This window comes from Sinohyriopsis cumingii, chromosome 9 (assembly GCF_028554795.1).
Source record: "Sinohyriopsis cumingii isolate HCF-2022 chromosome 9, ASM2855479v2, whole genome shotgun sequence".
NCBI lineage: Eukaryota > Metazoa > Mollusca > Bivalvia > Unionida > Unionidae > Sinohyriopsis > Sinohyriopsis cumingii.
Window position 1 is genome coordinate 15,523,682 of NC_142969.1, and position 27,316 is coordinate 15,550,997.

The 27,316-nt window shown below is 36.6% G+C and overlaps 1 protein-coding gene across 1 annotated transcript in view; it reads right to left on the reverse strand.

Moving 5' to 3' along the window:
* The window catches only part of LOC149791310 (uncharacterized), a 129,880-nt gene extending 102,923 nt beyond the window's left edge, over nucleotides 1-26,957 (reverse strand). The window contains exons 1-5 of the mRNA XM_089969839.1: nucleotides 26,875-26,957; nucleotides 14,110-14,179; nucleotides 9,579-9,602; nucleotides 4,603-8,865; nucleotides 3,779-3,906 (exon numbers count right to left, since the gene is read on the reverse strand). Of these exons, the coding sequence (XP_089825965.1) occupies nucleotides 3,779-3,906; nucleotides 4,603-8,865; nucleotides 9,579-9,602; nucleotides 14,110-14,179; nucleotides 26,875-26,877 (4,488 nt within the window). The 5' untranslated portion in view covers nucleotides 26,878-26,957. The remainder of the gene's footprint in view (nucleotides 1-3,778; nucleotides 3,907-4,602; nucleotides 8,866-9,578; nucleotides 9,603-14,109; nucleotides 14,180-26,874) is intronic.
* Nucleotides 26,958-27,316: the final 359 nt, after the last annotated feature.

Consider the following 27,316-nt stretch of genomic DNA (forward strand, 5'->3'; position numbering starts at 1 on the left):
GATTTTTATGCAGTATTTTTTTTAAAGTTGCAGTAGAGCCTCAGGTTTGTCGTTTGACTGGGCCCGAACATTAAAATCGGAAAATCGTTAGTCTTTTTGCATCTGCTACTATGTTATGGTCTTCTTGTTGTCTTAAGCATCATGTGTTTACAAATCCATAAAAACCTGTTCTGGAAGACTACCACATTCCGGACTTGGGCCAAAAAAAAAAAAAATGACAGTTTCCCATAGCACTAGTTTTAAAATTAGGGTGGCCAGGTCTTTTGGTTTTTTTTTTTTTTTTTTTTTAAACATTAAAATATTTATAATGCAATTTCATGTACTCCTGTTGCTCCTCACCCGCAACGATCGCCATGTGATATAGTAAATTCTTTATTTATCTATTGACTTTGATCACCCACCACCACCACAAACTTGGACTTACGTGCGATACTGAAGGATTATGAGTCTATATAATATGAACCTGATCTTGACCCTCATCTCATTTATCATTGTAGTTTACATTCAAGACAATGTATTGATGAAATAAGTTCGTTTTAGTTGAATACTGAAAGTAGTTGAGACGTAGTTAGACGTACAAACCTGCTTCACTTTGACGTGATGGCTTCATGCAAAATAGATGCACGCTGTACCGCGAACACAAATTCGTCACGTCTGATCTGTTGGTAATGTCGACTGTGAGACCAAATCATACCTCGAAAGTTTACTAAAATTATCTGGTGTTATTCTCTCTCTCTCTCTCTCTCTCGTTATTTTTGTTTTCAAAAGTATTCTCAAATTCAAACTTTCAAGGATGCCCTGCATTTTCCTCTTTTATCTTTTAAATGCTTGTCGAAGTAAAATTTGAAATTACGGAAGCGCCTGCAGAATCGGTGTAAAAGTATTTTAAAGCGTCAGATATAATCCTACATCGGTAGCATTCGGTCGTTTCTCGAAGTTTTCCGACTGTCATAATGGTGATATGGTTAAGTAGAAGTCGTACAGGTCATGTACGCATTTAACACCGACTATTTCAGTCATGGGTGACAGTTTTTAGCATTTTATTATACATACCTTTAAGTGGAAAGTATTCACTTCATTTGAATTCTGATATATCCACATTCCTTTGGAATATTATTATTTAGACGCGCCGACAAGTGCCTACCGCAAATTTAATGTTAAAGTACGTAGACATTTTGGACGAAATGAATCTAAAGGTATGATCTCGTACAACCCGGATTGAATGTCGCCCGCTGTGATGTCGCAATGAAAGCTACGCATATTGATACACAAATTCATTACTACCCTATATTATGACGATTCCACTCAATGTTCTCTTTACTCAACCCAAGTATAGTACATGGCCACCATTGTATAAGACCATATAGATCGATAATTTTCGCCTGGAAGTTTCTTGATGACAGTTAAGGTGCAGAACCTTACATAATCACTCAGGATTAAATAGACTTTGTTTAAAGAACGTTAGTGTTACATTTTCAAAGAACAGTTTGTATTTAATTTCAAATGAGTAAATGCGCATTCATGACCCATGTGACTTTTACCACAGTGGCTCGTTACAAAGAAAATCAAGGGATGGGGGTTCTAACCTGTTATATTATTACAGGTTAGAACCCCCATCCCTTGATTTTATTTGTAACGAGCCCCTGTGACTTTTACTAGGAATTCCATCACATAATAAACACCGTACAGTGGTGTATATACTGACTAAACCACCGAACATAAAGAAGTACAGCATATCAAGACATAGCCACTGGACATAAAGAAGTACAGCATATAAAGACGTAGCCACCAGACAAAGAAATACAGCATATCAAGACGTAGCCACCTGACATACAGAAGTACAGCATATAAAGACATAGCCACCGAACATAAAAGAAAAGGGGTTGAGCACAGAATAGAAAGAAACATGCACCGAAAATAATTGAGAAAACACCACATATAATGAGCAAACATACGCATAGAATAACACAACCGCATATGGTGGCAAAACCACCTAATGTAATGTAATGGATATGTTAACGAAACCACCGCATATAATAACAACAATGCCGCATATGGTGGCAAAACCACCGCATGTGATGTCAAAAGTACCGTTTTTTTTATTATTAATGTAACCACCGCATAAAATGTCCAAACTATAACATATAATAAGCGATCCACAGCATACACTGATAAAATCACCGCATATAAACAATAATCCCCTCAGCATAACAAGGAACAGCCACATAAAGAACTCACGGTCCAAATTCAGTTCCCAAAATAAACCTATGCAAACACCATGATATTAAAAATTCAATAACTTTAAATTTCTGAGTGATCGTGATAAAACCTCTATTTATCAGTATAGATTCACCATGGATGACAGTTTTTGTGTAAAGACAAGGATATGAATCCCGGCATTTTCTGGACCTACGTGTATTTGAAACACGTGCTTTAAATTCCGCGCCAAAGAGTCGGGTGCTAATATCAGTAATTTGTGTTCAAAACTCATGGCTGTTAAAGAACTGAAATTATATCAATAAAACAATGTCTCTATTTTTCAGTTACAACTAGGATAAGTTCTCATAAGATTTACTAAAATCTAAGTTTCATTATCAACCTAGCATGGCCAATCAGACATATGTACTCCATTTTATCTACCATTAGTAGGGCTGTAGAGAGCGATCACGGGTCCTGTTGTAAGAAACACCCGGGCCTCTCCTAGTTCTTGTTAAAAAAAAAAAAAATCTTTTATAGAATTAAAAGGTGTTGTTCGGACCGGGCCCTCTTACGACCCCGAGACCCAGGGATATATCCTCGGTTGCCACACACACACACCATCCACCATGTCGGCCCTGACCATCAGTAGCGTGTCCATAATACAGTCGTGACATTCCATAGGGCTGCCACTTCCCCAGAATTAAAAAATTAGCACGCAAAAATTACGGATCTCTAACCAATATAATAATATCAGTAAGAATAGAAGCGACCTAAGTGAGGCAAAACACAAGTGATGTTCACTTTCAAGAATTTTCGGTTGCAGTCCACCCAATAATATACGTATAGCAATTAAATTAAAAATATTGCATTACGCAGTATTATTTTAAATTTTCGCGGAAACAAATATAAATAATGGATACAATAAAGAAATTATTCGCACAGTAAATTAATGTAATTTCGTATTGATGGCAATTTTTTTTTATAATTATTTCTCCTATTTCTTAGCCATATGTCAAACGGTGATCAAATTAATCCTATGATAACCTACATGGTTAGTTTTGGTATTTAAAACAATTGCTATTGATTAACTTTAGGCATTTCATTGCAGTATCAATTAGTTACGTATTACAAAGATCGAATAAACAAAATGGCAGCGACAATACAATAGATTTATAGAAAAACAGAAAGAAAACAAATCAGCGTAATATTATAGCATTAAATGTGTGAAAATACTAAGACACTATTAGTCGGGGCTTAGGTTTCAATAGTCTTGCTCACAGTTTTGTAACCTTCGGGCTTTGTCATTATTAGTAAATACAATTACTTCCACTATTCATAATATTGCTATGGCAGCAGCCGTAGATGATGATGATGATGATGGTGATGATGGTGACGACGACGACGACGACGATGATGATGATATGAACATATTCAACGTTCAGCTGCCCAAATAATAAAAAAAAAAAAATAATGATGCAAACATTCTCAAAAGGTTCGTCTTCTATTATTGGAAAAGTCCATAATACTGCGTGTGAGCTACAACAGTTATCAGACAAGAAAATATTTTAATATTACTTACATACATAGTGCTGTAAAGGACACCATAGATTGGAAATTGTAAAGATGACCTCACTTCCGGTATACAAGCATCATCAATATTTGTGAAAATTGAATCTCCCGCAGCTGTGCCGTACTCTAATGCCAAACCTGAACAAAGAGTAAATATACGCATGTGCTGAAACGTAAGTTAATCAATTAATCAGGTAATCGATGATTCGATTAAGGGGTGATGGCGCTTAAAGATTAATGATGTTAGTGGTGTTGATGCTTACTGTGATGGAGACGATGTTGATGACGATAATGATGACGAAGGCAATAATGAAGACAGCGAGGATAAAAAAAGAAGACAAAGATGTATGTTGAGTCAAAGTAATAGTCAATGTTTCTTTCTTTGTTAATGGTGTTTTAAATAATTGTCCCTTAAGAATAGGTCAATATATTCTGTGCTTGAATATAGTACCATTGAATAATTTATATCTTCGACCCTTACGAACAGGTAAAATGTGGTCAGCATTTACTTTGAGGCGTTGGTGGTGTAATTTTGGGCAAGCACCCTCAAACAGCAAACTTCATTGAATACTAGCTACTCCCTAAACCATTTTGAAATATGTACCAATGAATACACAGGCCTAAATATGTGATCAGAAAACCAGTTTTAAGCACTGGATGTAGAAAGTAGGCATTTTGCCAAATACAGTTTCACATTTTGCCCGCTAGTAACTATTGCAGATCACCTTTTCCCTCTAAACGATATTCAGTAAACAAATGACGTAAATTAGTCGTAAGTGTAAAGAGTAAATATTAGAATTATTGAAACATGGTTTTTGAATAGGTTTCATTTACCTCCATACTCTGTCCTACGAGTAGTCGTCTGAGGGCCTAATGTCGTGGTTGTTCTCGAAGTACTTGTCTGTGTCTCTGACGACGCCGATGTGTGGAGACTCGTCTGTGGCGCTAACGTTGTGGTTATTGTGTGAGAACTTGTGCCTGGTTCTAACGTTGTGGTTGATGTGTCTGTACTCGCCTGCAACTCCAATGTCGTGCTTATTGTGTTTGTACCCCCCTGTGTCTCCACGATGGTAGTTGCTATCACAGTAGTCGTTTGTAGCTCTGACGTTGTATTTATTGTGCCTGTACTTGTTTGTGGTTCTGATGTCGTGCTTGGTGTATATGTACTTGTCTGTAGCTCTGGTGTCGTCGTTGTCACGAGAGAAGCAGCTTGTGTCTCTGAGGTTGTGGTTGGTGTATTTGGACTAGTCTGTAGCTCTGATGTTGTGTTTGTTATGACTGTACCTGTCTGTAGCTCAGACGTTGTCATTGATGTGCCCGTACTAGTCTCTGACTGCGAGATTGTAGCTGTTGTGAAAGTGATTATTTGTGATTCTGATGTGATTGCTGAGCCCGTACCGTTGTGTGATTCTGATGTCGTGCTTGGTATATATGTACTCGGTTGTAGCACTGGCGTCGTTGTCATCGTCGGAGAGCTAGTATGGGTCTCCGACATCATGGTTGTTGTCCGTGCACTACTCATTGACTCTGTTGTCGTGAGTGTTAAGCCTGTACTCGTCAGTGGCTCCGACATTGTCGTCGTCGTCGTGACTATACTTGTCTGTGGCTCCGGTGTTGCAGTTGCTGTGCCCGTACTGGTCTGTGGCTCTGACATTGTGGTCCCCGTAATCGCATTCGTCTGTGATTCCATGATCGTAGTTGTTTTCAGTGTACTTGTTTGTGGATCTGACGTTATGTTTGTTGTGCCTGTATTTGTTTGTGGTTCTGATATAGTGGTTGGTGTGGATGTACTCATCAGTAATTCTGGTGTCGTGGTTGTCACGGGAGAAGCAGTCAGTGCTTCGGAGGCTGTTGTTGGTATAGGTGCACTAGTCTGTAGCACTGATGTTATGTTTGTTGTGTCTGTACTCGTCTGCAGCTCTGATGCTGTGGTTTGTGTGCTCTTACTAGTCTCTGACTCCGGGATGGTAGCTGTTGTGAAAGTGATCGTTTGGGACTCCGACGTTGTAATTGCTGAGCTCGTACCGTTGTGTGACTCTGATGTCGCACTTGGTGTGTATGTGCTAGTATGTAGATCGAATGTCATTGTTGTCGCTGGAGAAGCAGTCGGTGTCTCAGAGGTTGTGGATGGTGCAGGAGCACTTGTCAGTAGCTCTGATAATATGCTTATTGTAACTGTATTCGTCTGTGGCTCGGATGTTGGGGTTGCTGTGGTCGTACTAATCTGTGGTTCTGACATCATGGTTCCTGTAATCGTACTCGTCTGTGATTTCGTAATTGTAGTTGTTGTCAGTGTACTTGTTTGTGTGTCTGACGTTGTATTTGTTGTGGCGGTACTTGTTTGCGTGTCTGACGTTGTACTGGTTGTGCCAATACTTGTTTGTAGGTCAACTGTCGTGCTTAGTGTGTATATACTCGTCTGAAACTCGGGTGTCGTTGTTGGCACGAGAGAAGCAGTCGATGACTCTGAGGTTGTGGTTGGTGTTGGTGCACTAGTCTGTAGCTCTGATGTTGTATTTGTTGTGTCTGTACTTGTATGTGGCTCAGATGCTGTGGTTGCTCTGCTCGTACTAGTATATGACTCAAAGATTGGAGCTGTTGTGAAAGTGTTCGTTTGGGACTCTGACGTTGTAATCGATGAGCTTGTACTGTTGTGTGATCTGGATGTCGTGCTTTGCGCATATGTACTCGTTTGTAGCACTGGCATAGTTGTCATCGTCATAGAGCTAGTTTGGGTATCCAACACCATGGTTGTTGTCCTAGCACTGCTCTGTGACTCTGTTGTCGTGAGTGTTACACCTGTACTCGTTAGTGGCTCCGACATTGTCGTCGTTGTGACTGTATTTGTCTGTGGTTCCGATGTCGCATTTGCTGTGTACGTATTAATCTGTGGCTCTGACATTGTGGTTCCTGTGATCGCACTCGTATGTGATTCCATAATTGTAATTGTTGTCACTGTACTTGTTTGTGTGTCTGACGTTGTATTTGTTGTGCCTGTACTTGTTTGTAGTTCTGATGTTTGGCCTACTGTGTATATACTCGTCTGAAACTCGGGTGTCGTTGTAGACACGAGAGAAGCAGTCGGTGTCTCTGAGGTTGTGGTTGGTGTAGGTGCACTAGTCTGTAGCTCTGATGTTGTATTTGTTGTGTTTGTACTTGCCTGTGGCTCAGATGATGTGGTTGCTCTGCTCGCACTAGTCTCTGACTCAGAGATTGGAGCTGTTGTGAAAGTGTTCGTTTGGGACTCTGAAGTTGTGATTGCTGAGCCCGTACCATTGTATAATTGTAATAGCGTACTTGGTATGTATGTACTCGTATATACCAACGGTGTCGTTGACTTTGTGTGAGAGCTAGTTTGGGTATCCAATACCATGGTTGTTGTCCTTGGACTCGTCTGTGACTCTGTTGTCGTGAGTGTTACACCTGTACTCGTCAAAAACTCCGACGCTGTCGTCGTTGTGACTGTATTTGTCTGTGTCTCATAGGTTGCAGTTGCTGTGCCATTACTGTTCTGGAGCTCTGACATTGTGGTTCCTGTAAGCGCACTTGTCTGTGAATCCATGACTGTAGATGTTGTCAGTGTGCTTGTTTGTGGATCTGACATTGTGTTTGTTGTGTATGTACTTGTTTGTAGTTTTGATGACGTGCTTGGTGTGTCTGTACCGGTCTGTAGCTCTGGTATCGGTGTTGTCACGAGAGAAGCGGTCGGTGACTCTGAATTTGTGGTTGATGTCGGTGCTTTAGTCTGCAGCTCTGATGTTGTATTTGTTGTGCCTGTAATTGTCTGTTGTTCAGATGCTGTAGTTGTTCTGCTCGTACTAGTATCTGACTCCGAGATCGTCGCTGTTGTGAAAGTGATTGTTTGTGACTCTGATGTTGTGATTAATGTGCCCGTACCATTGTGTAATTGTAATATCGTACTTGGTGTGTATGTACTCGTTTGTAGAGCCGGCGTCGGAGAGCTCGTTTGGGTCTCCAACATCATGGTTGTTGTCCTTGCACTACTATGTAACTCTGTAGTCGTGAGTGTTTCGTTGGTACTCGTCAGTGGCTCCGACACTTTCGTCGTTGTGACTATACTTGTATGTGGCTCCGGCGTTGCAGTTTCTGTACCATTAATGGTCTGTGTCTCTGACATTGTGGTTCCAGTAATCGCACTCGTCTGTAATTCCACGATCGTAGTTGTCAGTGTATTTGTTTGTGGCTCTGACGTTGTGTTTGTTGTGCCTGTACTTGTTTGTGGTTCTGATGTCGTGCTTGGTGTGTATGTACTCATTAGTAGCACTGGCGTCGTGGTTGTCACAAGAGAAGCAGTCGGTGTCTCTGAGGTTGTGGTTGGTGTAGGTGCACTAGTCTGTAGCTCTAATGTTGTATTTGTTGTGAGTGTGCTCGTCGATGGATCTGATGATGTGGTTGCTCTGCTCGTACTAGTCTCTGACTCCGAGATTGTAGCTATTGTGAAAGTGATGGTTTGGGTTTCTGACGTTGTAGTTAATGAGCCTGTACCGCCGCTGTGTGATCCTGATGTCGTTTGTAGCACTGGCGTAGTTGTCATCGTCAGAGAGCTAGTTTGGGTATCCAACACCATGGTTGTTGTCTTAGCACTGCTCTGTGGCTCTGTTGTCGTGAGTGTTACACCTGTACTCGTTAGTGGCTCCGACATTGTCGTCATTGTTACTGTACTTGTCTGTGGTTCCGACGTTTCAGTTGATGTGCCCGTACTAGTCTGTGGCTCTGACAGTGTGGTTCCTGTAATCGCACTCGTCTGTGATTCCATGATCGTAGTTGTTGACACTGTGCTTTTTTGTGGATCTGACGTTGTGTTTGTTGTGTCTGTACTTGTTTGTGGTTCCGATGTCGTGTTTGGTGTGTACGTACTCGTCTGTAGTTCTGGTGTTATTGTTGTCACGGGGGAAGCAGTCGGTGTCTCTGAGGTTGTTGTTGGTGTAGGTGCACTAGTCCTTAGCTCTGATGTTGTGTTGGTTGTACTTGTACTCGTCTGTGGTTCTGATGCTGTGATTACTGTGCCCGTACTGTCGTGTGATTCTGATGTCGTGCTTGGTGTGTATGTACTCGTCTGTGATTCTGATGTTGTTGCTGACGCAAAAATAATCATGAAACAAGAATGTATATGTTGCATAGTTGAAATAAATTGCAAAGAAACGAAAAATATCACAGTATATGAAAGCATCGTAACTGGATGATAAACTTGAAATACATATGTATCTTGAGAAATTATATTGTTCAGAAATTTCGGAGATTTCGGAAATCATTATTTTATCTTTTATGAAGAATTTTATTTAAGTTACTCTCCGATGGTATACATTGAATGGATTATTCTTGAATCAATTATATTCTGTACAAAAAATCATTTTACTGTATTTGGAACCTAAACGAATATTGGCTAAATCCTAACGTCATCAAAATGTCATAAATTCGTCAAGTGGGTCTTACATATTCAATCTGATTTACAAGCAAATTGAGTCACACTATGGATGATACATTTTTTAAAAATACAGTTAATATAAACGTTTTGTTTCTCGCAAAATTGAAAATTAACATTTGTTGTTTGAATAATTGTTCGATTATGTATGTATATGCCTCGTTAAAATGGCTTAAATGAACATTTTACAAAATAATTATCTGAAACACCTGTTATTTTAATGTTTTGCCTTTTGAGACCATTTGAGTACATTGATCTTCTATTACATAATCATTTTATTACAATTTATTTACACTGGCATAAACTTTTTATTGTTCTACAAATAATATACAAGAACAAAGGTTCAAAGTGGACATGTTAGTCATACCTTCTGTAGCACTGTTTTTGCAACCTGCAATAAAGACGAGGATCAGTTTTGGATATACTACTGAAGTGAACTTTGTCATAAAAAGACACGATTAATATAAGATTCATCTACATAGAGAGTACAACTCTGACAACGATCACTAAGGAAACCATCTTTAACTGGTCTTTACGTATCAGCACGAAGAGCCCAAAGCGGTATTGTTTTTGTTTTTGCTTTGGGGGTGGGGGGCTGCCATTATCAAAGTCCTATAACTTATGGTTTGGAAACAAACTGCTAAAACCTTAAACGTAAAGGTTTTGTATCCACTATTATGAGCACTACTTGAGATCGTATCCCTGATTCTGCGAAACGAATAACGTGTGCGATGCGAAACGAATAACGTGTGCGAAAAGAATAACGTGTGCGAAGTTTTTTCTCTGGATAACGGGATTTACATGGCAGCTAGTTCATAGATTTACACAATAATATAGTCAATGAGATGTATGCTAGACCTTTGGGAATTTTTGAACATTTATACGAAACTAATATGTAAAATTAATTCATCTAGAGTTGTATCATACAAATAAATGACAGGTTTTGTTTTCAGCCGTACGTGGCCTGCATTACGGAATGAAAATTTCATTTTATGTTAGTCTGGCTTTTGTGTCTTAAAAAGATATTAGTTAAACCCATATTAATGCTATGTGGTATACTCATATTGAAACTATATGTGGTTACACGCATATTAATACGTGATGTGGTTACACACACGTTAATACGATATGTGCTTAACTCGTCTTAATTTGATTTATGGCTACACACATTAATACTTTTATAAATTTGGAGTATGCTTGTAGTGCTTCGTTTTAAGGAATTTGCAGATATTTTTGGTTACTTGTTTGATTATGGGAATTCGGTGCTGGGAATATATTCCTCAGCACGAAATAATTAGCAAGTTACTAGGAGCAAACATCACGGAGTGAAGTGTTAGTGTGTTTCCATTATGTCATGGTTTACTTTTTGGTGAATTCAGGTCAGAGCCGCGTGAGTGTCCCTGTCGTTCAATAGTCCCTATAAAAATCTAGTAGTGGACATTGATCGTGTCACTCCAGGTACAGTATTTAAGATTGGAGACTAGTATATAAAACAATGGAATAAACGACAAGGGACTGTTCCGTCGTCGGCAGGCGCCGTTTATCGTTGCCATGGTGGTAAATGTGACGCAGTTTTACAGGCGAAATGTGGCTTAAAACCATGATTTGACTGGCATAAGGAGGCGTAGTAAAAATATTTCCCTGTATTAAGGGGAGTTGTATAGTTTTACGCCGTGAAATGCTGACGGTACGTTACGGAAAGTTAATGAATAGAAACCATGTAGTTGTGTGGTTGATATACAATTGGGAAGTTGTGAGATCTGTGGTCTTGTATTAATTACAGCAAATTTTTACAGAATGGACACGTAGGACTTTCCAATTTACAACAGAAGTTGTATAGAGGTCTTTGGAATTAAGGGAATCATCTGATTTCTACCAAAATTGTGACAGGTTTTGACACCGCTCGGTCAAGTAGTTGTTGTTGTTGTTGTGGGGTTTAACGCCATTTTTCAGCACACGATAGGCTATACATGGCGGCCAGTATTAATGGTGGAGGAAGAACCCGGGAAAACCCCGGAAAGAACCACCGACCCTCGAGAAGCTACTGGCAAGCTTTCTCACATACCCACATTGGCTGAATCTTAGACTCGAACCGCCGCAGACAGAGGTGAGATGGCAGTGATCCGTAAAGAAGAGCGCTTTAGACCACTCGGCCACTCGGGGCCCCTCGGTCAAGTAAAACCCTTAGATTGTTATAATACTGTATGTAGGTAAACTCATATTAACACATGTGGCTACACTCATATCAATGCAATATTTGGCTACATTTGTCTTCATACTACATGTGGTTAGACACATTAATACTAAATGTGGTTAAACTCATATTAATACCATATGTGTTTCCAATCATATTAATACGAGATGTGGTTACATTCACATTAATACGATGTGTGGTTACACTCACATTAATACAACATATGGTTACACTCACATTAATACAATATGTGGTTACACTCACATTAATACAACATGTGGTTACACTCACATTAGTACGATATGTGGTTGCACTCACATTAATACAACATGTGGTTACACTCTCATTAATACGATATGTGGTTACACTCACATTTGTACGAAAAGCTGTATATTGTGGCCAATGCTAATAGTTGTCAAAACTATTTAAGATCATCTTTGCTTACATTTTTCATAAATGATAACACATTTCAATTTTATTTTTATCTATGTTTCTTTTATTCTGATTTATTTATTTTTAATGTGTATTACAATATGATATTATTTATATCTCTATCTTGGAATTTGCAATTGATTTGTATACATATGATCAACTGCCAATAAGCCTGAAATGATAGCACGGTTATTCGTTATGCTTTGACTAACTAGAAAATACGATATCTTCAGCAAGAAAACGTTGATATTTCTTTTCAAAATAAAGGACAACAGCTGTAATAACAAGCTTGACTGAAAATACATACAACAAACATAATATTGATTAGGATAGTATAGTGTGATGGACATAACATTGGTATGATTGGTGTAGTTGTCTATATATGATATTGATATCGTTGGTGTAGTGTGATGGACATGATATTGATATCGTTGGTATAGTGTGATGGACATGATATTGATATCGTTGGTTTAGTTTTCTATATATGATATTGATATCATTGGTGTAGTGTGATGGACATGATATTGATATCATTGGTGTAGTGTGATGGACATGATATTGATATCATTGGTTAGTGTGATGGACATGATATTGATATCATTGGTGGAGTGTGATGGACATGATATTGATATCATTGGTTAGTGTGATGGACATGATATTGATATCATTGGTTAGTGTGATGGACATGATATTGATATCATTGGTTAGTGTGATGGACATGATATTGGTATCGTTGCTATAGTGTGATGGGCTTGATATTGATATCATTGGTTAGTGTGATGGACGTGATATTGATATCATTGGTGTATTGTGATGGACATGATATTGATATCGTTGGTGTAGTGTGATGGACATGATATTGATATCGTTGGTGTAGTTGTTTATATATGATATTGATATCATTGCTGTAGTGTGATGGACGTGATATTGATATCATTTGTGTAGTGTGATGGACATGATATTGATATCGTTGGTATAGTGTGATGGGCATGATATTGATATTATTGGTATAGTGTGATGGACGTGATATTGATATCATTGGTGTAGTGTGATGGACATGATACTGATATCATTGGTATAGTTGTCTATATATGATATTGAAATCGTTGGTGTAGTGTGATGGACATGATACTGATATCGTTGCTATAGTGTGATGTGCGTGATATTGATATTATTGGTATAGTGTGATGGACGTGATATTGATATCATTGGTGTAGTGTGATGGACATGATATTGATATCATTGGTGTAGTTGTTTATATATGATATTGATATCGTTGGTGTAGTGTGATGGACATGATACTGATATCATTGGTATAGTGTGATGGACGTGATATTTTTGTCATTGGTATAATGTGATGGACATGATATTGATATCATTGGTGTAGTGTGATGGACGTGATATTGATATGATTGGTATAATGTGATGGACATGATATTGATATGATTGGTATAGTGTGATGGACGTGATATTTCTATCATTGGTGTAATGTGATGGGCATGATATTGATACCACCGGTGTAGTGTGAAGGACGTGATATTGATAACATTGGTGTAGAGTTATGGGCATGATATTCATATCAGTAATGTAATGTGTTAGACATTAATATTTTTACCATTGGTGTAGTGTTATGGGTATGATATTGATATCATTGGTGTAGTGTGATGGACATGATGCGATGGGCATAATATTGATATCGTTGGTGAAGTGTGATGGGCACACTATTCATATCAGTAATGTAATGTGTTAGACATTAATATTGATACCATTTGTGTAGTGTGACGGATATTATATTGCTATCATTGGTGTACTGTGATGGACACAGTATTGATATCAGTAGTGGAGTAGTCTGGACATGGTATTGATATGAATGGAGTAGTGGGAAAAGAGAAGATAAATATAAACAAGTGTAAGAGAAAGTATTGACTTCATTTAGTTTGCATCGGAATCACAGTGATTTAAATAATCTTGTTCATGAAAATCAGAAACAGGTAAATATTATTTAAATAATTTTTCTTCCTCTACATTATTCCTAAAATTCAAATAAATTTTCATCTTGCTTACATGTGTAGGATATGTTTTACAAATGTTAGGTTTCCAAAATTCAGCAAAATGTTGAAACTTGAAAAGGTAGCAATATTCATCAACGATACAAGGGGGGGGGGGGGCAATTTCTGCTATGGTTCCGATTATTTATTTATCTGTTTGTTTCATAAGGAAGATGGTGAAAAGAAAGCTGAGAGGAGAAGTAGGTAAGAAAGATCTAAATTACCTGCAATCAACACGAAGATCAAATAGACCGATGTATGAGTGCTGCTTGTACTTAACATCATGTTTGTCGGCTATAGGTGAAATATTAAATAAACAAAGTAAATAATGAAAAATCTTTTTCAAAAAGTTTTAATCTAACATAAAATATGGTTATACATGTAAGGAACTTATCACCAAAAAAGATACAATCGAAGACTTGTATGAGATGCACGATCTCATATATATATATATATATATATATATATATATATATATATATATATATATATCATCGTTCTTAAATTTTGACTCTACTATATACCGAAATACTCGTATACGTTTGACGCAATATTTCGTCTTCATTTCATTTTTCTGGATCGTACCTTGCACAGGCTATTAAGATTCATAATACCAGTTGCGTTCCTCTTTTGATAAAAATGCGACAACCACACTCTGTAAGTTGGAGTTATCTGCCTTGAGGAATAAAAATGGCAGCTTGTTATATGGAGGGTTATAATCCATTTCATAAACGAAGCACGGATTTAAAACGATTGCAAGGATCATAATAATGAGATGATACATGATATGTATTGTCTAGGTACAAGGGTTGCAAATAGCATGAGGGACCAATACCCTTTGCAATGGTTGTTCTGAATATAGTAATTCTACAGAAGCTAAAAAATGACGGAGACTATCTGCTTCTTGGGCGGTGGAAATTGGGTAGGAACAGGAGTTAAAAATCATTGAAACTCTAACCAACCAACCTTATCCCATCCCTTACAAGATCCTTGAAATGTATTACTTATTTTGCGTCATAGCTAGAGAGAAACTATTGAAAACACCGGCCGTAAATCCTCTGGGAGATTTTATTTGTCTCCACATATCGCTTATGTGTGTCGCGACCTTTTTTGAAAATGGATAACGATAGCTAAATAATAAAACGATTTTCGAGACAAAGAACACTGTCTAATAGCAGGTTCGATCCAGGAATAATGATTAAACCTTGCAGCGGTTCCCAACCTCAGTTCGCGACCCAAATTAGGGTCACGGGGGGGGGGGATCCTCAGTGAGTCGCGAATGGTCATCAGATGAAATCATATTATAAGCATACGGGTCGGGAGGACCGGTTGATGGCCAAGTTAATGTCACAGCAAAAAAATAAAAAATAACAAATAGAACCACCAACTCCCCACCTCGGTGCGTTACCGTGGAAACATTTGCACGTGTTCATTTCTGCGCTCGAGACGTTTCCAACCCGAAATGTTATATATTTATTTTCGAGTTTATGTATCAATCATTAGATCAGTGCTATGGACCTCGAGATCGTTTATAAATAGTGCTTTACACATGACTGCAAACAAGCGGCTGTAACTTTCCAAATATAGTTCGTTGATTGGAACGACAGTTACATCAAGTCATTGATATATCAATGTGAAGCAATGATATGTATGCGGAGTGTTGAAGGGCTTACAGATGTAATCAACCCGGGGTCCACGGGAATAGTACAGAACCTGCGACCGTTGTATTACAAGTCAAACTCTACCAACTGAACTACGATGGCTGAACGAGCAAATCGATTAATTTCGAAATCTGTGTACAGGGTGAAAATTGACAGGGTTTATTTACAGCAGAACGAATGCTTCTAAACTTGAGTACGGCGTTAAATATTTATAAATGGTCCTTATATAATGAAGTAAAGTCCTTTTTAAAAAACAGCACAGATATTCACATTTTATGGTAAAATAGCCCATTAACATTAAATATGCTTAAACACATCATGGGACGTGTAAATCAGATCTTTACAATTTCCTTAGGATGAAGTTACTAACATAAATGCATATTCTTTTCAAAAAGAAATTTGTCTCCTAAAATTGCATCGGTGTTACATTTCAACTTGCATTATTAGTTTTAGCGTAATCTAGTACATGCATTAAGAACATTATGTCATACAATATTCATATTAGCTATTATCGAATACTTCAATGAAAAATCAGACACGCTTGTGCTTGATTTAGATTTAGTCAATACATTAACACAATGATTAAATCCATTACGTTCATCATATCATGAGTCTGATGACTACAGCAGGACGATGGATTCACGTTTCCTGATTGATCAATAGGTCTCCATTGCTGCTTAAATATAAAAACCTTCAAACTTCAAGTCCAAGCATGTACCATACTAAGTAAATTATTTAAAAAAAATTAAAATTAATATCATGCATAGACCTCGTAGAATGAAACTTTGTTCTTCAAGGAAATTTCATTTAGTCTAAATTTGTAATGCATCTAAAGACGTTAGCGTATGTTGTTGTAGTTCTTGGTTAAAAGCCATTTTAACACATGATATGTCATACATGGGGGTCAGTTTAACTGGTACAGGGAAAATCGGGTGAATAAACAACGATCCACGGGAATCTACTGGCAAGCTTCCTGAAATACCCATATTGGTCGAACCTAGACTCTAACCCACGCGGAAAGAGGTGAGATGGCAGTGATCTGTAAATACGAGAGCATTAGACCACTCAGTCACCCGTATGACGTTAAATTAATATATAGTGCTGGTAATCATTGCTTTCTATAACGACAATCCCATACCTACCCTAGAATAAAACTAGATTAAAATATGTACTGATGCACACACACACATATATATATAACAGGAGCGTAATGTATAAGCTTCCTACGATTCTCATATCGACACGTCTTAATTTTTGATAGGGCAGGTTCACATCTAAATCTAAATGAATAATTTGTTGGTTAGCTCATTTCACAATATTATTGTAGTGAATCTGTACTGAGGCATTTTTTTAATTGTCCGTTTCACTCAGACCAATGCCGTTACTAATGACGGTCATCATGCAATCGTATGGCTTTAGTTAGTTCTTCAACTTACTTGCATATTTAAATGTTATACAATGTATCAGAGTATTTCAGATTACCTGTGATATGTAAATTGTCTGTTTTTGTATAACAATTAGTACACGTTTGAACAGCAATTAGTACAAGATCATGCATAAATTAGTACAGAGTCATAAAGCAAATAGCACAAGGTCATGCATAAATTAGTACAGTTATAACAAAATTAGTACAAAGTCATGCATAAATAAATACAGTCATACATCATTTAGTACAAGGTCATGCATACATTAGTACATTTTCAAACAGTAATTAGTACAAGATCATGCATAAATTAGTCATGCAGCAATTAGTACAAAGTCATGCATAAATTAGTACAAAGTCATGCATACATTAGTACAGTCATACAGCAATTAGTACAAGGCCAAGCATAAATTAGTACAGTCCTACGGCAATTAGTACAAGGTCATGCATAAATTAGTACAGTCATACAGCAATTAGTACAAGGTCATGCATAAATTAGTACACGTTCGAACATCAGTTAGTAAAAGGTCATGCATAAATTAGTATAGGTTTATACAGCAATAGTGCAAGATCGTTCATACATTAGTACAGTCATACAGCAATTTTTAAAAGGTCATGCATATATTAGTACATAGTCATATAGCAATTAGTACAAAGTCATGCATAAATTAGTACAGTCATACAGCAATTAGTACAAGGGCGTGCATAAATTAGTACACGTTCATACAACAGTTAGTACAAGGTCATGCATACATTAGTACAGAATCGTACAGCAATTAGTACAGGATCGTATAGAAATTAGTACCGGGCCATCTAGCAATTAGGACAGGGTCATTTAGCAATTAGTTCAGGATCGTACGACAACTAGCACAAGGTTATGTAGCAGCCAGTATATGGTCATATAATAATTAGTACAGTCATGTAGCAACTATTACTGGATCATTGAGCATCAACACAAGGTCATATACCAAATAATTAGTACAGGGTTATATAGCAGGATAATTCCCCATTAGTACAACGTCATATACCAATTCGAACAAGATCAGTGAGCAACTAGTAGAGGGTCACATATCAATTAGTACTGGGTCATATATAAACTACTATAAGGTCATTCGGAAATTAGTACTGGGTCGTATAGCAACTGCTATAGGGTCATCTAGTAATGGGTACAGTCATTTAGCATTAGTACAGGGTCATATACCAATTAGCACAGGGTCATATGTTGGTTAGCATTGACTCATATAGAAACACTGCCATTGAGCAAATATTGCAGGGTCATATATAAATTTGTACAGGGTCATATATAACCTAGCACAGGGTCATATGTTGGTTAGCATTGACTAATATGGAAACACTGCAATATGGAAACACTGCCATGGAGCAAATATTGCAGGGTCATATATCAATTTGTGCAGGGTCTTATTATAAATATTACAGGGTTATGTAACGAATATTACGGGATCATAAACAAATATCACAGGGTCATGTAATACATACCATAGTATTATATAGTAAATAGTACAATATCATATAAGAAATAGCACAGGGTCATTTAGAAAATTTTACAAGGTCATATAATAAATGTAACAGGATAATACAGCAATTAAAGTATCCAAATTTACACACATTAATTTCATGTTCCAGTGTCTAATAAAAGCGGGTTGCCAACTCATGTCGAAGAATAAAGATGTGCTCACCAACACCGAGATTGTAATTCCATGGAGCTTTTTCTAAGAGTGTTTATACAACCAAAACATGTTAATTGTTTGTCTTACTTAACCGATATCCTCAATATACCATTTCTAACCTCTGAACAAAGCTTGAGATATCATTTGCACAATTTGTTCCCATGCGCGTGTATAACTTGACAAAAGACATTTAAAGTTGTTAAGGCTAAAACATCAAATTTTGGTTTGTCACACTTCTACAGGTCCTCATTCCGACTTATAAAAAAGAATTCGATTTTAAAAAATTGAACACAAGCGACAATAAAAATACAAACATGAAAATACAGATCTACCACAAAGACATACTACAGTGAACAGGTTATCAACATATCGTTTTATATCATTCAATTTTTAATTCAGATTTTTATTATGCTGCAGACCTTAGTGATTAAGTTGTATTCTGATCACGAAAGCCCGCGACTGTTATCATATCGGATTGTTTGTTTATCTAATGTTTCATTACCACCCAAAATAGAGTTGTAATCATTAAGAGCTGCGTCACAATGGACACATTTCGCGAATAAAGCAAATTATTAGTAATATGACATATTGTGTAATTGAGTTTTAAATTTCGTATTAATTACCGTTAATATCCACCTAATAATTGGATTAAACTTAAAACAAATTGCATAGGTCCAGATTTTCCGTTTCATAAAGTGTCAGCAGATCTGACAATATGCAGTTTGTTAGGGTTGCGTCGGTATATACGGTACATCTAAGCTTAGACGTGAAGTTACAATTCACTGGAATTAATTCTTTATTAATATTTGATCACCGTTTAACTCACATTAATACCACAGATGTTAATAACACATTGTATGCTGGTAATAGACTTATCATACGCGGAATGTTAATTGCATTACAAAAGACCACCGTACCCCCAAAAACTCAAAATATACGCGGTGATTTTGAAAAGATCTGTTGATACAGCTTTTTCTTAGTGTTTTAATATGTCAGTACATGTAATGCCGATCGAAATACAAAATAACATTCATTACCGTGATCAGCAGCTGTACATATTGCAGGCTGGGCATGTACAGATATATAAATGTGACGTAACATTAGTAACGAGACTGGCCTAAAAATATTGGAGAACGAACATAATGTAAAGTCTGGGCGTTTTTAGGGTCCTCTCGAGGCCGACTTGCCTACAGTTTCCGGATGTAATTCTCTGGTAGACCATACACATATACTGAGGTTGATCGGTTAGTTATTTTTTAAATGTTAGCGAATCTATGGAAAATAACTCACGTTCTGGAAGACCCCTGTACGTGTCCGGAAGTGGCTTCTGCACGTAGTTTTTATGCGACTCCCTCATGATAAAGATGTTCATTATATAGAGGAATATACTTATGTTATCTCAGACATTGATTGGCAAACTTTTTAAAAATTAGTATAATAAAGAATCATTTTGCAGCTAAGATAAAGGTTTGTGCAAAATGGGTCCAGCGTTTGTTGAAGATTGATAAAAAAATTATACTCAGATTGAAATTATTAAACAGTTACTCGCCAAATATGAAACGAATGACCTGAAAAATTGAAATGAGATTGTCACAAGTGATGAAACGTGTATTTACGTTTCTAAACCCAGCTCAAGAGAAAGTAAAATCGGAGACAACTTGCAGAGGCCACAACTCGCTCGAAACATTCCTACTGTCAGGATAGGTTTTATGCAGAGTTGTTCTCCTAGTCGTACGGAAACCTGTTCCCGGCACGAAATAGTGTCAGTGGGTATTTTCGTGCCTCTGAGGTGTGGCCAGAAGTTAAAGAACACTACCCAACCATCCGTCCGTTCGCCGATACCTGAGATATCCATCTATTCCACGACAATGCAACGGGTCATAAATCCGCTATTGTGGCATATGTCATAAAGAATCACCGAGTCCAAACTTGGCTATATCCTTCCTACAGTCCAGGCTTAGCTCAGAGTTATTTTGGACTGAATCCCGATTTAAAAGTCATCATGCAGTTAGATGTGCAGTGTTCCGTTGTATGATGAACAAATCAAAAAGTGAATACAAAATGGCCTTTAATACCATGATAACCAGGCTGAGAATGGGTGGGTTGGTGGTGTTTTGAGAAGGTACACTGACCTACTGAGGTACTATCTACTATTAATGAACTTTTTTTTGTCCAGCGCAAACATGTTCATAACTTTTTAAATACCGTTCGTAGTTGACAATATCAATTGTCAATGGGTTGTTTTTACGGACGTCACGACCATGTACACAAATATCCATAATGCACCTTGCGCCGCCATTTTTCTTCAAGATCAGGAATTACATCACAATTAATACTTCCAGTTCAGTACCCACGAATGTAGTTCTAGTCTATTTTTAGAACATTTTTGCCTCTCTCATTTTGGTGGTGATAGAAGAGTTTTATTTATGCATTTTTGGTAGGGATTTAAAGGTAACTGTTTATTCTTGATAATATGAGCTCAGGGTGTTGTTGTCTGTATGTATTTTGGCGACAGTGCACAGTGAGTAACAAGGCCTTGGTGATGACCCGGAAGTGAAATATGTGTTCTGTTTACATGCTGTTATGTTGACAGTCAATCATCTAAAAAAAAAGAGCAGGTCAACCTTTGACAAGAACTTCACCGTGAAGTCATCTTTGAAGGTATTTTAGATTAACATATGATTTGCATTGATTGTCACACAGTGGAAAGGTCAGTACTGAGAAACAAATGTAGAGAACATATAGTAAAATTAATTGTGTACTATGTCCATCTATGGCGAATTCTGCATTTGGATCACCTCGGCTATTTTTTAAACAATAATTGACAGAGAAGCTGCGAATATGTATCCAACGGTTTTCTCATTTATAGCCTATTGGTCAATCCTACAGTTAATCCAATCGCAGGAATTGGAGAGTTAGTCCAAATAGATGAAGTCTTTTATTTATTATGTAAATCATAGCATAGCCCATGCTTACAGGAGCACTGAATTTGTCAGGTCTTCAGTTTCTAAGGTCACAAAATACCTAAATATAAGTGATTGGTTTTAAAGAATAAAAATCGTTACTTGTAAAATTTTAACTTATTTGTTATAGGGTGCGTCTGCAAATTTTGTTGAATTGAAAATGCCTTTGACTTCTTAAGATAGTGTTGCTTATTAGAAGAAAATGTTGATATTGTGTTTTACAGTTGTTGCCCTATGTTACCTTCATCCATGTTTCAAATGTTTTTTGTTGGATTTTTTTAAAATCATCATTAGATTGTATCATCTTTCTTATCGTACATATTTACTTATGATGTTTCCTTTTCTGGTGGTGGTGGGAAAATTAGGTTTTTTTGTGTAGATGTTTTGGCAATGACTTCGCCTTCACCAGTTTTGCTATCTTTCTGCTGCAAGACACTATATATCTAGGATTGTGCTTATGTGCCGTTAAACCTTATAATAAACATACATACATACATACATACATACATACATACATACATACATACATACATACGTACATGCATGTTGAGGTATCAACCTAACTTTCATCGCTACTCAAATAAGATTTGTTGTAACTGGTACGAATGTGAAAATTAAGAGCCCAATAAAAGGAAAGAAATTAATATTCAATTAGTTTCATATGCATCATATTATGTCATCACTGGTGTACGATCCTCTGTGAAGATATACTTTCCACATACGTTTTCAAGAAGTGAAACTTATCATATAAATCTATGGAATTTCGGGAAGTGGAAAGAATCCTATGTCCACATACTGTGTGTAATTTTATATTGTTGTTGTTACAGCCACATTCGGCTGCATAATCAAAGCAAATACAAGTTTTGAAACAAAATGGTCTAAAACAACACGGTATTTTGTCCAGAAGTTGATCTCGATAAAATTAATAATACAAAAGTGTTTCGTATCGGGTATCTCTTTTGTAGGAAGCTGTGCAGTCTCCCTGTAATTCTCATATCGATCCGTCTCGGTTTTCTATGGGGCAATGTCACATCAAAAGGCACGATGGACAGTTATAATCATTTCGCAATATTACTCCACTGTAGTGATTAATAATAAGTGGCTAATTGATTTGGGACCGAAACTGCTATTGTTTGTTATCCTAAATTACTTTTCCAATCTGTCACTTTCTCATGTTATTGATTTTATGTGTTTCTTAAATACCGGTAAACTTGTATTTTGTAATGTACTACTAAGATATGAGTATCTCTGGTGACCAATGTTACCCGTTGTTTCTTCACAAAACTTAAAATTCTCGTGGGTTGGTGGTTCTTTCCGGGGTTTTCTCGGGGTTTTCCTCCATCATTAATACTGGCCGCCATGTATAGCCTATCGTGTGCTGAAAAATGGCGTTAAACCCTACAACAACAACAGCAACAACAAAAATTAAAGCCAATTATGTCAGGGTCGGCCTGTCTTATAATTCGTCAAATTAGCAAGTTAGCTATTAAGACAATTAATATTCATATGAATAGAATTGATTGGTTTTGAAGAATGAAAATCGCCACTTTTAAAATTTTAACTTATTTGTAGTAAGGCGCGTCTTCAAATTTTGTTGAACTGAGAATGCCTCTGACTGCCAGCTCCAATAATTACAAACACGTTTTCATTGTATAATAAAAGCGTGTTGCCAATTCATGCGCAGAGATAAGCACGTGTAATTGTGCAACACCCATAAATAAAACCCTTGTTGTAGAGGTTGTGCATACATAAATGTGTTGTATGGTATATTAAATACCGTATTCACCTTGATGAATGTCGCTAATTAGCTAACGTATAAAAAATGTAAACGAAAAGACATGTCCTCAGAATGCAGCTGTGTACATATAAATTGTACGCAATAGTAGAATTGAATGTAAAAACAACTTTATTTTTAGCTGTCAAAGCAGATGTCTTACTGAATGTAAATGTGCAGATTTCACTGGGCTTGATTTTTAAACTGGGCATCTACAAGGAAGTTTCTCAAAACTGAGCCGCGCTGAATATAATTTGAAATCGTTTTCAAAGTTTCCTTTTTGGATATCTCGTTCATAGTCTGTAAGCGTGTATTGCCGGTTAATGTTGCCATATATTAACATTAATGTCAACGGAATTGGAATTTGTCATCTGTTCTCCTATTCAAATATTGTAGCCGTGCAGGAAATAACTAAGCGAACTAGCTACCTCTGAATCAAAACATTAATTTGTATTGCTTTTCATTGTTAATCTTACTGTAAGTGAGTAATCGAATATCTTAATCTTCTATCGATCACCTTATCATCACATCAGTCGTTGAAAGCGTGACATATTATTACACAATTCGTTCCCACGTACTAGTATAACATGGCAAACACGTTGAAGGTTGTTAAAGCTACAAAACTCGAAATTTAGGTCTGTCAGACTTCGTCTCGTGCAGATTTTATTTATTTAAAAACAAACTGATTAAAACCACGAATTAGAGGACAGGGATATGACTGTAATATAACAATTATTAACTCGTTGTTAGACATGATTTAACTGAAACTATCAAGTTCCATTCCGCGTATCAAGTCAGTGTGTATCATATCAGACCGTATCAAACCAATGAATCTCAAATCAGCGTGTATCATGTCAGTGTGTATCAAATATGCGTGTATCATATCAGTGATTATCAAATCAGCTTGTATCATATAATTGTATATCAAATCAGCGTGTATCCTATCAGTGTGTACCATATCAGTGATTATTAAGTCAGCTTGTATCACATCATTGCGTATCAAATCAGCGTGTATTATGTCAGTGTGTATCATATCACTGTGTATCAATTCAGTGTATATCATTATCAGTTTGTATCATATCGGATATTTCTTATTCTAATAATTAATATCATCCATAAAGCATGCATTGCCAAATATATAACAGTGGAATAATCATGCATATGACAAGATATTGATAATGCCAGAAGCATCATTTTTCTTGCAAATATAGATTTTTAAATCTATTCTCAATTGAATTTAAGTATAGATCTGGTATAGGATTATAATACTCACTATATTTACTTGTGTGTAAATTTCCTTTAACGTCTAGATAATAACGAAAGCAAGACAAGGAGAGTGGCAGATGCCAGAAAATTTAACGGAATAAAACAAACCCTAGCTAGACATACATGACAAGTTTAATTAATTGCTTGTTTTTGCAATTGACTGCACTAGTTACCTCATATTAATGTTATTTTATTACCGTCAATATATTATCATTCATGGAAGTTGGAGTGACAATTAGTAAGATGCACGAAAATTAATCCAACTGTACGAAATAATATACACCACGTGCCCTCCTGGATGTCGCATGAAGAGACCAATGGAGGCAACTTGTTTGCAGTAGGGTCAAGATCCTCCAAGCATGCTCAGATGAGAATGTCACGAAGTTTAAACGTAGTGCAGTGTATAGACAAACGGTTTGATCTTGCATTTGGGATTTAATCCTATTTGACCTTTATGATGCCTCGTCTGTTCTTTTTCTTGAGGTTTCGACCACTGTTTACATATTTGTTTATGGTGGTGGTGGGTTGTTCTTTTGGATATTGTTGTTTTTCCATGTTTTTGGCAAAGTTGTTTGCCTTTACCGTTGATGCTACTTATCCTTTATGGGCAATCTATGCCATGAAAGTGCTGATGTGTCGTTAACAATATATAAAACTTATGTGCACTTAGAAAATAAGGGTTACATTTGTATAAATAAAAAATATGCTATTCAATTCCTTTTGCAGATTTTATCTTGAATGATCTCTGGTGCGAGAACCGTATAAAACTGAAGTTTCAAATTGCCATACATGTAACTGGAATTTAGACAAGTGGGAACTCGTTTATGCTATCGTGCTGCAGGTAATTTTATCTCATCATTTACGTCAACCACATCTCTTAACATAGTCACAGTAAATACAAATTTTCGAACAAACGGCTATGTTGGGCACATTGGCGTCACGCGGGGATTACGACCGCACCGGGTGAAACAATCAGAGGGGATGACACCAAAATGACTGTCTATAAAAGTTTGGTATGGTCCGTAACGGAAGGAGGTACATGGGGATGGCAGCATGAGTTACCGCACTGGGTGACACCAATCCTAGTGACGCCACTGGTTTTAGGCAAAAGCACACAAACTGATTTTCATACCAATAAAGACACCACATGAGTTTCGTATTAATTATCTGCAGTAAGATGTGTATTAACATAATAAAGTCACTGCAATTCGAATTGTGTTTAAAACCAAACATGCCATTGCTTGACTAAGTTGAGCGGATGACTAAGTAAACAGACAATGATCTCTTTGTTACACGTATTGTGGATTCTCACGGGAAATCATTATAAAGACCAAAATAAAACAGAATTGTGCAAAAATAATGGGTAAAAGTGGATACAATTTAAGGAGAATAAAAAGTTGTTCTTGATTATATGGCTAAGATTTTGGACTCGATGGTTGGAGTTTCTCTCCAGACATATTGAACTTTGCATACGTTAATAATTGATTTGAAACAAGTTTAAATAAACTATTACTAATGCTTATAATACTGGAAATAATAAATAAATATATAAATAAATAAATACATAAATAAATCATGTACATTCATTCACAAAATTCCATCACTGTTTTATATCTTCAGTATTAGTGAAGATGGTGAACACATATTCTACTTAATACAGAAGATAATGCCATGGAGAAGACGAATAAACTTCCCAACCATGTCAATTAAATTTTATATGAAGTTGGTGCATTATCTAATGTACTTATAATACCGAATCACCAACCAGTGGTGGTTTAAACATGGACAGTTTTTCAGCATCACAGATTCAACATTCCCTGTCACGCAATATTAGTTACCATGATTATGCGTACAGACAGACAAACGTACAGACCTACAAACATGCAATAAATATGAAATCATTAAGTGTGATAATATATTAAGAATATTAATATTTGTCTTAACAAATACGAATGTATTTATCCAGTACTGTATTTATATTAAGTCTAGCAAGCATAATTGAACATTAGGGTCAAATTTAGTGCACGCGCAGAAATAAATCCATCGTGGTGACGCGATTACATTTAGAACATTAACGCAAATGTGTGAAATGTTCAATTCATTTGAAAGAAATGTAGTATTAACTATTGTCATCACTACTGCAATTGCTCCTTCTACTACTACTACTACCATTAATACTACTACTACTACTAATAATAATAATAAATAGCTCACCATCAAGCTTCAAATTCCGTTTTGCTCCTTAAAATGTAAACATTTTCTGTCAGTCGCTGAAAAATCGTGTTTTTCGATAACGGTAACTACACTGAGTGTGGTGCAGAATTCGTATTCAATTGTTATTAAAATGACACACCACGCCTCGCGAGTCGCGCGCATAGAGACAGTTAATAGCGATTGTATTTGATAGTGTCGGATGATCAATGTTTTCAGGTGGGAAATACATACTACATACAACCAATCGTGTGGAATAAAACGTCAGGAATTGCTTTACAATCTAAATTATAAAAAACATATTCTTCCTATCAATTACGAAAATAAACAGTCTCGCAATTCATCTTTTGTTAGAGATTTCAAATATCGTACCATAATTACAGGTTATTATTTACAAGCAATATCCACACGTGCTATATCAAAGTATGGCATGATGATAAACGGC